Source organism: Hyaena hyaena, unplaced genomic scaffold (genome assembly GCF_003009895.1).
Source record: "Hyaena hyaena isolate Hyena2069 unplaced genomic scaffold, ASM300989v1 scaffold_482, whole genome shotgun sequence".
In the NCBI taxonomy this organism is placed as follows: domain Eukaryota; kingdom Metazoa; phylum Chordata; class Mammalia; order Carnivora; family Hyaenidae; genus Hyaena; species Hyaena hyaena.
This window is the reverse complement of record NW_024081119.1, coordinates 227,743-240,061: the sequence shown is the minus strand read 5'-3', so window position 1 is coordinate 240,061 and position 12,319 is coordinate 227,743. Positions and strand designations below refer to the sequence as shown.

The window sequence follows — 12,319 nt, the reverse complement described above, 5'->3', positions numbered from 1 at the left end:
GAATGTAATTTATTTGGTATGACACTGAGGTGATTTTCCCTAATTCATTGATAATGACCAGGCATTTCTCAATTAAGGCAGCCTCATCTGAACCTTATCAGTTAGGAACAGCTGTTGTTTGAACTTGGGGTAATAGAGGAGAGAAGGTGAGCTATTAAAAGAAATATAGAATAGAGGCCATGATCATTGTTAATAGGCTCATCTGATATTCAGGAAGACTCCTGAAATTTGTAAAATATGGATTTTTTTAATTTATAAAATCATTTAACATTTTTTAAATGCCATGTAATGATGAAACTAGGCTTTTAAGAATATATGCCGTATGTTTACCAGTTATCTTAAAGTCCTAAGACTGTTTTATATAGAAACAGTTTCCTCAATTCTGAGACATTAATACAAAAGAAAAGCCACAGGCTTAAAAAAAAAAAAAGGAACTATATGTCAAGATCACAGAGTCAACTATCTTAAGTAATATTTTTGTCTATATTATGTGCAAATTGGTTGGCTTTTTAAAATTGAAAGTTTCAGGGCATGTTAATGCAACATGCTGATTTATATATACTTATCAATCACATTCAAGCTTGCTCACTCAAACCTATTTTTGGATAATTATTTCTCTGAGAAATCTGTGATGGATTTGGTAATTAATACCTTTCATACAGACTCAGAACTAAGAATTCATCTTTTCCACCTGAAGAAGAATGAAAGTGGCATTAAAAAAATGTATATATATTTCAAGAAATCATTTAAAACTAATAATTACTGCTTCTAATATGATTTTCTAATCTTTTCAGTAAAATCCTATTGCCCTACTCCTAACAAGTTATATGTATATAGGTAGTGTCTTTGCAGAAGATAACTGGTAAAACATGGGACACTAAGTCATTTGCACCATGGAAATCACAACGGCGAGTCTTAGTACCATTTATATACCATCCACTATGGTTTGCCCTTGAATCTTAACCTTCTTCATGGTTTTGGTCCAGTCTATAATGGTCTATAATAAAGTGTGCAGCCCAATCATCACTTTGTTATAAACCTATTGCCTCTGGACGCCTGGAACCAGATGATCCTCAAATATAATGATAATGGATTTGGCTCACCAACTCAATTACAGTTTCATGCATGAACTTTATTATCAAATGTCATCTTTGAGGACAGTCTGTGAGGAATAACATCTACTTTGATTGTAATATTGCCATTCTTCTCAATCTTTTTCAGTCTTTTTAATCTTTTTCAATCTTTTCTAATCATTGGTCTCTCCTCAGAAACAAAAAAGAAATCAACAGACTTATCCTATTATTGATCTATTACAGCTATATTAGTATTGGATGGCTAGAATTTATGATTTATTTGGATTTCTGTTAACCGGCTCATTTTCTCATTGGGAGATACTATGATACTTTGAGCAGAATAATTCATTTAGGTTTGGCACATCTTGGTTCTGCCCATAAAAGGCCATTAACATGCCTCAGTTACTTTGACAGCCAACAAATGCCCCCACACATTTGCAAATAAACAGAGAGGTGGGGTAATCTTTGCCATGGTCAAAGAATCCTGGATCAGGATGTCACGTGGTGATGTGATGTGGTTCTACGGCTGTAATCCTCCACCACTCTTGGCAGATCACCAGAACAGAGGGCTCAGAGGCTGGAGTTAGGCTGTGTGGGTTCACACACCTCACTGCTTCCGACAGGCTGAATATCCATGTGCAAATTATTCAACATTCCCGATTCTCACTGTTCCCAGCGTGAAACTCTGGGGAGATGATAACTCTCAATTTTATAGCTTCTTTGGGAGAATTCAACTAGACAATATATGTAAAGTGCTTAGCACCATGTCTGCCACTAAATGTTCTTTATTATCTGCAATATGAGGTTTGCAACATGTGTTGAGTTTTGCATATTCTGCTATTTCTATAAACATACGGTCTTTCGTAGTGAAATTAGGATGTGAGATATCTAGATATGATTTCTAGCTTTATTAAAAATCATGATTTCCTCATCCAGCCAGTGCTCATGCATGAATTCCCTGAGAGACATGACTTTGAAAGACTTAATTCAATAAAATTAACTCTTTGACTTGTTGGGGTCAAAACAGCTACCATTAGCACAAATGGATTTTGAATTATTACATGGGATTGTGCTGTAGGGTCGTATGAGTAAAAATCTACCTTGGTACATAAATAAATAAAATTTCCCCTTTATTCTGTGTCTACAGAATATATCTCTTGAAATAAAATGCTTATCACTGAAAAAAAAAACAAAAAAACAAAACAAAAAAAATCATGAATATAAGTGATTAACATTGGTGCTAAGATGGACAATTGAGAGCTGTAGCTGCCATCATTCATCACTCTGTATGTCTTGATACTTTAAATGAACACCTTTATCTGGTAATATAACTGTGGGATTTTATTTATTTTTACATTAGTTCACATCAAAAGTGAACTATTTAGTTATCAAAAGACTTACAATTTAAGTCAGAAAAGCTGTAAGACATAAAAGAACCCTTTTCAATATCACAATCAAAGATTTATTTGTTGTTTTAGGTAGTGCTAGATTTTCCAACAGTTAAAAGGCTGTGTCTGAGGCACAAATTAGAGAAAGGGAGTTACAGACCTCTTAAATGTTAATTTGGGAGAAAAAAGTGATTAGCAGTTCTTTAATCTCTGGATCTATAGCACAAAGTAAATATGTACTTTTATTTTATTTACCCAGTTGACTCAATTATGAAAATTATTTACAAAATGACCTACCTTCCATAATCACTATCCAAGATGAAGCTGACATTGTGATGACCTGGAATTAATTAAAATACACAATCAATTAAATTCCCAATCACAGGAGAACAATAACTATACATTATAAAGCTGATTAAAACCAAAGTAATTTAAAACTAAAACTGTAATTACACACCATTTATTAATCCTCAAAGACATTATCTGAAAGAAGCATTTTAAAATATACATACTAAGATATCTCAAGATTATAACCAGAGGTGTGCCTGAGTGGCTCAGTCAGTTAAGCGTCTGCCTTCAGTTCAGGTCATGATCTCATGGTTCATGAGTTCGAGCCCCACATCGGGCTTTCTGCTGTCAGCACAGAGCCTTCTTCAGATCCTCTGTCCTGCTCTCTCTCTACCCATGCCCCACTCACACACTCTCTTAAATAAACTTAAAAAATTTTTAAAAACTATAACTAGAAAAACCTGATAAATATAATAATGAATGAAGAATGATAAAAGGACATATACATAACCATACAGTCCTCTAATTTCCTTCATTCATTCAATAGCTATTTATTTGGGGGAGACACTCTGCTAAGGAGATGAGAGACACAGGGTGAGCCCTCAGTTCTCTGAACTGCACATACTGTGCAGTAGAGGGAACAGTCAGCCAAGAGCAATGACTCAAACAGAGAACCAAAAATTATGATATCAAAGAGGAGGGTGAACTTTGAGAGTGGAAGGCAGGGCATCAGGGAAGGCTGTTTTGAAGACATGACATTGTATCTGAAATTCTCAGGATGGGAGGCTTGCAAAGGCTCCAAGACAGAATGAAGTGAAGCTCCTTCTAAAAATGGATGCTAGCTAAACCTGCTCTGGTAAGCATTTCACAATATGTGTATATCAAACCATCATGTTGTATGCCTTAAACTTATACAGTGATATATGTTCATATAAAACTGGAAAAAAAAGAACTGAAGGATTTATGTGTCCGGAGTACATACAGCAAAGAGAAAAAACAACAACAACAAAAAGTAAGGCTACAGGGAAAACAGCTAAATTACTAATGGAATTTTCTGGATGACAGAAGAATAAAAAAAAAAAAAGAAAAAGAAATCTGAAGAAGCTTACCTTAAATGTAAACCTTACGAAAAAGGTAATTCATACATGCTTACATGAAACTGAAAAGAAGCCAAGGTAAAGAGGAAATGTTAATTTTAAAGAAAGGGATGAAGATGCAGGGGAGATCTAAGAGAATATGAAACAAGGAAATAGAGTGAGGCATTTCTGAGAATTATGAAGAATGATGATCAACATTTACCAATATAGGTTCCAGTCGTCTTACAAATCATAGAACCCATGTCTCCATTTGGATGATCTAGTTTTAGCCCATACCTAATAAAATATATGTGTTAATTCCAAAGTTTATATTGACACTAAAGTTTTTAAATACTGTATTTCCCTTAAGTATCTATATAATAAAGATCGATTTATTATCAAAAAAATAATAAAATTGAATTAACTTAAGTAAAGTAAAATAAAATAAATAAAATAAAATAAAAACTGTGTTTCCTTGAAAACATCTTTTGGACTTTAGAATATGTATCAGGATAGAAACGGTTGCTGTAATGAAAATTTCTGTAAAATGAAAATAGTTCCCAGCCTTGGCTGAAGATACTTGAATAAAGCTTCAGTTTATAATTAAATATTTTGTAGTTAATTTGGCTATCCCCATTGCTATTCCTTTTAAATATTTTTAAATGCTAAAAAATGAAATAATTATTTGATAAAGATGTTTCTCAAAATATCCCAAAACATAATAACTTAATAATAGTTCATATCATACTATACTGGAGACAATAGAGGATATCAGGTTACAACTAACTATATAAATGATTGCTAATTTACTGTATAAAATATTATAATTTTATACCATATTTTAGAGTATTAAGCTATAGAGTATTGCTAGACATTACTATTTACACTGGTATGTTCATATCTACTATTCGTTTTCTAAGGAAAATTATTTGAATTACTTACAAATTATCAGATTGTGGTATGAGAAGCTCACAGGGCATTCCTCCAATATAAACTCTGTACAAATATTTTATTGGAAAAGATCGTTATGTTTAGTAAATCATTTCAAAATACTCCCGTCCCACTAAGCTCACTGACACCTTATATTTTTCTCTTAATCACTTATTATTATCCATCACCCATTCCTTCAACAAACACCTATTGTATATCTATTATGTTGCAGCCTCTGCTGTAGGTACTGGCACACATCAGGGAACAAAACAAAAATCTTGCCCTGGTGGGACTGACATTCTAACTGGGAGATACCTGACAATAAACATGATAATCATAATGTATGTGTTAGAAAGTGATAACACCACAGGAACAGACGATGTAGAAACAGATAATGGGGACTCTTCCATCAGAAGTTTCATTAATTCAAATACAAAACAGGATTTTGTGTTTTGGAACACACAGTAAGTATGTTCCTTTAATTCCTGTAGGTAGGAATTAGGCAAGGTCCACAGCAGAAACCCCACAGAGTAACCAGGATGAAGAGAACAACATCTTCAACGCCACTGGAATGGAGATAACCCTGGAAGAGGCAGGGTTAGGCTGCAGGGAAACATCCGCCTGTGCATGTCCCCAGCTGACCAGGTCAACCTACTGCTTTACGGAGGAAAGAACCCGATGCTATTGGAAGCTGGCAGGCGTGACTGACTGGGACTGTATTCTTGGCCGCACTCAGCATAAACCACCCAGCTTCTGTGCTGAAAACCAGATTCAAAGTAAGTGCAGATACAAACCTGAAGTCTTAAAAAAGTAAGGACTTCCGTTTGCAGAGAACTTTACACTTTTTAATATACTTTTAAACACTAATCTTTTCACTTACCATTACATTAGGTTTGTAAAGCAAGAACACTGAATTACTGTACCCAGTATGAGATTTATGGATTCAAAGTCTCCTTCTAACCTCTCGCCTTATTGCACCTAAATAATAAATTTAGCAGCGAACACTTACAGACACTTAACTACATTTAAACCTTACAACCATCTTACTGTTACTCTTCCATTCTATAGATGAAAAAACTGAGGCAGGAAGGTTGAGTAGCTTGCTTAAGCCTACAGCCCTAAGGAATAGATCGAGAATTCAAACCCAGGCAGTTGGGCTCCAGCAGGGCTCTTAACCATGCCCAGTGATTGCCACAGTGGTCTGGGTTTATCTGTCAGCGGCATTACTACCCTATTTGCCCTTAAATATATACATTTTTTTCATCCCATCTTTTAGACCAAAATCTGCTTGGTGGGCACCAAGTCCATTAGTTATTTGTGTGTCCTCTATAATCTGTACTTTGTCTGAGTTTGAAGATTAGGCTGAATTGACAAGAACTGTGAGAAGCAGAAACTGCTTGAACGCTTTGGTGTCCTGACTTCTGCCCAGAACACGGCCCATTGCTCCCTGCTAATGGAATCAGGCCCAGTAAACTGCTTTGGGGGACCAGGTGTCACAATAAAGATGGTAAAATGAGATAAACACAGTTCTAAGACCTTCGTCTCTCACATCAATAGGTGTGTGAAAAGATTTTCTACATTTATATATAGGATCTTAGGGTTTCCAGGGTCCAAGGGCTGGGTAGGCTGATCTCTAGGTCGCTGCTGACTGCAGTTCTATAATTTCATGAAATAATTTCTCTCCATTCCTCTGTACTAAGCACAGGAAATTTCAGTTACAACTGGGGAAAAAAAGGAATCTCCTTGAAGGTTAAGCTTTCTATTTCCTGGCATTATTATAGGAAAGGATGACTTAGAAAACCCCATCTAAGAATTAGAATATAAGCCATTCATAGCATTCAACTATACAGAAGCAAATAAAACCTTTATGCTAAACTGTCTATACAAAATGTTAAATATTCATTTCTCTGTTTAGTACTCCTTTTATTATATATAAGCAATCAATACAAACATTTCCAGAGTGTTACATATGCATCCAAATGTGATTTGAGTTCTATCTCATAGAATGTCACCTAAATTACCTTTATTTCATTTCGGAAAACCTTTCAAATTACTTGCTTTACACAATTATATACTCATATGTATGTATACATATATATCACCTTTTTAGTATTTAAAAAAACCTTCTAATTGTTGTTTGAATTGTTATCTAATTTATCTATTTATCCATTTTATACATGTATTCAATAAGCATGGAGCCTCTTCAAAGCCATAATATGGATTCTGTACTTCCTTCTATAGGAAATGAAGAGGGCTTTCAGTCTTTCAAGGCACAAATGAGATAGGTATAGCACTCCTATGCTACAGAAAGATAATGCTAGTGAAAATGCTAGTTTCTGGTCCAATTGTAGACAATTATTTTTTGATATTAAGTATCAAATACTACCATACTAAGTAATATTACCATCTGCTCTGTAGCTGGTAAACGGAGGAACCAGTGTTCAAATCCTACTTAAGTTATTAACCATTTTTAGTTTCAGCACTCTCCCATGCACCATGGTATGAAAGGAAAAGAGCCAAACTACATGTCAGGAGGCTTCGGTCCTCCTTGTCCCCAATCCTGACTAAACTATAAACCTCCAAGCTACACACTTACATATACATGCAAACTGAGGCAGTTAAATTAGGTAAGACGTTATCCAGTAATAAAGTTCTATGACCAACTCAATTACTCTTGAACTTGCCTCCATGTGCCTTCTGTTAATAATATCCATTACAGAAAAATAAAGAATTACGTCAGACCAAAAAGAAAGGCATGTTGGCCATTTGCTTTCATGTCGATGAATCATCTAATAATCTACTTTGCTTCCTATAATATGGCTGAAAATATACCAGCTAATCCACTCACATTGTAGTGATTTTTAAACTTATTGGACCCATTAATTTTAGAATATCGTATCATGGGATATCATAATAAAAGTATGTTTCCACATCAAAAATTTACCTCAAAATCCTAACATTTTTCCCATTTGAGCTTAATGCAGTATTACTTCCATAGACATCAGTGAAGATTCTGCCTTGGATAGTTATTAGTGTACCTAAAACAAATAAACAAACAAGTCTGTGTAAGATTATCTACCCATACACCCATATACTTAATATCCAACATCAGAGGTATCCCCCATAAAACAGGCATCCAGATACTTATATCGTACAATGGCCGTCACTATTGTTTAGCATTGTTCTGAAAGTTCTAGCAAATACAATAAAATGAGTATATATGTATTAAAGCACTATCTATAAGTATTTATATATCAAAGAAGTTTTTCACAGAAAACAGAATGAATTATTCAATAAATACTGCCTGGGTCATGAATGATATATTTGAAAAAATAAATAAGATCCCTACCAAATAAATAAATAAATCTTAGGAGAAATAAAAATTAAATATAAAAATAAAACCATAAAAACTCTTGAAAAATAAGTATAAATTTGTATAATATCTATATAATTGGGGTGGTATGGCCTACAGCATAAAAGTGAATGAAAACATAACAATGGTTAAGATCTGTAGATTTAATTTAGAAAATAAAAAATGTCTTAATAACGGAAAAAACCATTAATAAAATTTAGAAGTAAATGGTAAATTAAAAAAATATTTTCCACATATATAACATATAAAAAGTTAGTATCTTTAAAATATAAAGAATTCTTATAACTTAATATGGAAAAAATTGACTAGCATTAAATTAAACCAAGGAGATGAGCAAGTAATTAATAAAAGAAGAAATACAAATGGTCAATAAATATATATAAATGAGTAAATTTAACTGCATAAATCAAGAATTGGAAAAATTAGAAATAAGCTACTGCATTTTTCATATAAATACTTGAAAAAAATTAGTACTAAAGTTGTTAAGAGTATAGACATGGGCATTTTCACATATACCTGTTGGTATTATAAACTGGAATAATTATAACACTAATGAAGCGGAAGCCAGCTAAATGTCCAATAGGGGTATAGTTAAATACTTTATAGCAGATTCAGATACAACCATTGAAAATAATTTTTGAAATATTGGGAGTTATTGTACAATCAGAAATGTTTGTTTAGGGCACACGAATAACTCAGTCAGTTGGGTGTCTGACTCAGTTTTGGCTCAAGTCATGATCTCACAGTTTGTGAGTTTGAGCCATGCGCCGGGCTCTGCACTGACAGTGCGGAGCCTACTGAGGATTCTCTCTTCCTCTCCCTCTGCCCATCCCCAACTCACTCATGCACGTTGTCTCTCAAAATCAATCAATAAATAAAAGCTTTAATAAAAAAATAAATGTTACTTACAAATTATCAGGTATAATTTTATATACTAAAAATTAAATTAATGACTACAAACCAAAACAAATATTTCAGTTGTCATATAACAGACCTGGAGTTCCAGATAAAGGTGTGATGCTCTTTATTGTTGGGGTTCTGAAACTTTTTGCCTGTAAAATAATACAGTCAATAAGTTAATATCTCTTCTTACATTATTTACAATTAAATAATATCCATAGGGGCTCCTTGGTGGCTCAGTTGGTTAAGCGGCCGACTTCGGCCTAGGTCATGATTTCATGGTTCGTGGGTTCGAGCCCCACATCAGGCTCTGTGCTGACAGCTAGCTCAGAGCCTGGAGCCTATTTCAGATTCTGTGTCTCCCTCTTTCTCTGACCCTCCCCTGCTCACGTTGTTTCGCTCTCTCTCAGAAATAAATAAAACGTTAACAAAATTAAAAAAAATAAACAATATCCATAATATGACTGTCAAAATATCTCTTTTTACATATAAGAAAATAAAGTTTAGAATATTATTCTGATTATTCAAGATTTTTTCCTTAGCCACTAAAATCATCTTTCATTTCAAAATATTTTCAGCTTGGAATTTTCACAATCATCTTTTGTTATCACTGTAAGTCAAACTCTAATAATAAGGCTCTCTGGTGACAACTTTTAGGAATTTGGTGAAATAAAATTACAGAAACCTTCTTTTATTTAAGCCAATGGAGAAAAAATAACAAAGCATATTTCATAAGCAGAAGCAAAACCTGGCAGAAGTCCATCAAAGTAAGCTTTAGCAACTAAGCTAATAATTTTCTAGAGCAATGCAGGTATAATTCTTAAGAATTATAACAAACAAAATTGGAATTGGGAGAAAGCAAAAGCCCAGGGAGCTCACAAGGAGCTCCTTGTGATGGAAACCCTAATACTTTTGATAGACACACATAATTTTTTTAAAAATATGGAATTGAGTCCAATGAAAATAAGAAAAGGAAAATCAAACTAAGAGTAGAAGTGGAGAAAGAGAAAAAGACTGTGAGTGAGGAAAATATTTAAAGTTTAAAAGTTTAATTCATTAGTAAAATTAAAGAGGGAAACAAATAAATAAGAGATTCTTATATAGAAGATAATTAAAACTGAGTAAAGTTATCCTTAGCTACCTGCTAGTGTATTTTTTAAATGTAGAAATAGATTTTAAAAATCTGTAAAATAAAAGCCCAGTTCTGAAAGAAAGCAAGCACAAGATCTATTATCCGTAAGTTCAAGGGGAGATCCTATGTACATTGAAGGTGCATGCCCAGCTGTCAAGGCGACCTCTGCAGGTATTACTTTCCGTAACAGGAACCCCATCCACACTGACTCGCACAGTGTAGGAATCCTCTGGCATTGCTCTGCAAAGAAAATGAAGAACATATAAGGAATGCAGTGACTCTTTTATTTCATTTATACCATCAATGAAAAATACTGTCCCAGACTACAAGTCATTTTTGAAACAAAATGTGCAAAACTCTAAATGATGTACAGTTAAGTTCCATTCTATATTATTAGAATTCCATCCTATACTATGGAAAGATGTCCATCCGCAACTCTGTGCTGCAGATTCTAACATGACGGACCTCAGACAAATTCTTATTCTAAGTGCATGGGTGCTCACTGAGGAGAAGGAAAACAAATGTATTTACAAATGTAAGAATAATCACTTGAAACACTAACATTGTCACCTTGGTACAGTTATGCTATGCGTTGGTTTTTCTTTAATTTTTGATTTAATTTCTAAGAGAGCTTTTGCTACTAAAAATAGTCACAGATGAAATCCTCTGGAATATGTGCGACCTGTTTTATTATAAAAGTTGCCATTTATAATGATTAATTTTTCCTCTAAGTTGCTAATAACAAACATCATTTTGGGCTGATAGTAAAGAACTTGAAATGTCACTATACTAAATGATCATCTTTAATCTTAATGACCATGTCAAGACTTGAACAAAATTAATCAAACCAAACAGGAAAGCACAGTTTTGATATTTTGAGGAGCATCATTATAATTTAGTAGTAGCCATTTATCTTCTAAAAGGGATCAATAATGATAAGATAATAGCTCTAATAACCTGGGAAAGGATTTAGAATATATTTTACTGTGCCAGTATGTGGAAAGAGCATTACAACTCAACACAATAAATTTATAAAATAGTCTAAACTTCATAAAATAAAGATAACTGATCATCAGAAAATATTATAATAGCCAGATTATATAAAACACTATATAATACTAATACATAGATGAGAAAAATACTCTTATTAAAGGTACTATAAGACATACCTAGTATAGCAGGTAATTTGAGTTGAATGACTTGAATCCTTTTCTACATCACAAGAAAATGATCGGAAAGAGGAAACTAATTGAACACTGTTTCCCAACTTAGCATTATCAACTCCATAGTTAAACTGGTTTGCTTGAGCAAAACCTGGAAAAGTAAAAACACTGAATTATTATTGATGGAATTCCGTTTTCAAAGATCTAACAATTGTCATTCAGTACTGAATCATCAATAAATAATAAGGAATAGTACTAAAGTAAGCAGTTAACCTATTTTGTATTTATCCCTATGATTATAATCCTCCTTAGAAGCATAAAAATTTGCTTTCAATTCATTTATTCACAAAAGTAATGCTTGAGAACCTATTATTTGCCAGGCATGGAATTAAATAGCTTATATTCCAGGGGTAGAGTGTGGAAACCTGCATCAGATGCTATATCTGCTGGGGATAACTACTGTGAAAACAAGCAGGCCTGATGGGATAGGAAGAATAGTTGGGTCAAACACTATTTTATAAGGGATGGGATCTTTACCTTGAGTTCCTATAAGGCAAAATCTGAGGCATGGACTTGCAAGCAAATGGCTTATTCAAGTAGTGACCCCTTTTGGACAAAAGAGAATAAAACCTGAAGAAAGAAAACCCGAGCCACAAGCACAGCTGCAATTCAATCTTGCTGGAAATTTCCAAGGAAATTATAGACTACCTCTCAGAATCAAAGAATCAATGGCAAGAAACATCACTTCATCAAATCTTGTCCCCATTAGTTGAGGGTTCTCCCTAGGGGAAAAGTGTTTTTCCTGCACTTTCAGGCTGCACATACACCCATATGCCATATGAGTTCCAATGTCCCAAGTTACTGCATCAGCGAAGCCCTGGGACAGTAGACAAAGACCTGCTACGGGAACAGAAGGCAAGAGCTACAAGCATAGTCAGTGTCAAAGTAAATGAGGCACTATTTGCCATGACTGTGGCTAGCATTAGGAAAGGATGT

General features: G+C 33.8%; 1 protein-coding gene across 1 annotated transcript in view; it reads right to left on the bottom strand.

Moving 5' to 3' along the window:
* Window positions 1-12,089, bottom strand: part of PKHD1L1 (PKHD1 like 1) — a 147,041-nt gene extending 134,952 nt beyond the window's left edge. The window contains exons 1-8 of the mRNA XM_039254390.1: window positions 12,032-12,089; window positions 11,330-11,474; window positions 10,292-10,400; window positions 9,123-9,180; window positions 7,700-7,793; window positions 4,768-4,821; window positions 4,049-4,122; window positions 2,759-2,801 (exon numbers count right to left, since the gene is read on the bottom strand). Of these exons, the coding sequence (XP_039110321.1) occupies window positions 2,759-2,801; window positions 4,049-4,122; window positions 4,768-4,821; window positions 7,700-7,793; window positions 9,123-9,180; window positions 10,292-10,400; window positions 11,330-11,474; window positions 12,032-12,089 (635 nt within the window). The remainder of the gene's footprint in view (window positions 1-2,758; window positions 2,802-4,048; window positions 4,123-4,767; window positions 4,822-7,699; window positions 7,794-9,122; window positions 9,181-10,291; window positions 10,401-11,329; window positions 11,475-12,031) is intronic.
* Window positions 12,090-12,319: the final 230 nt, after the last annotated feature.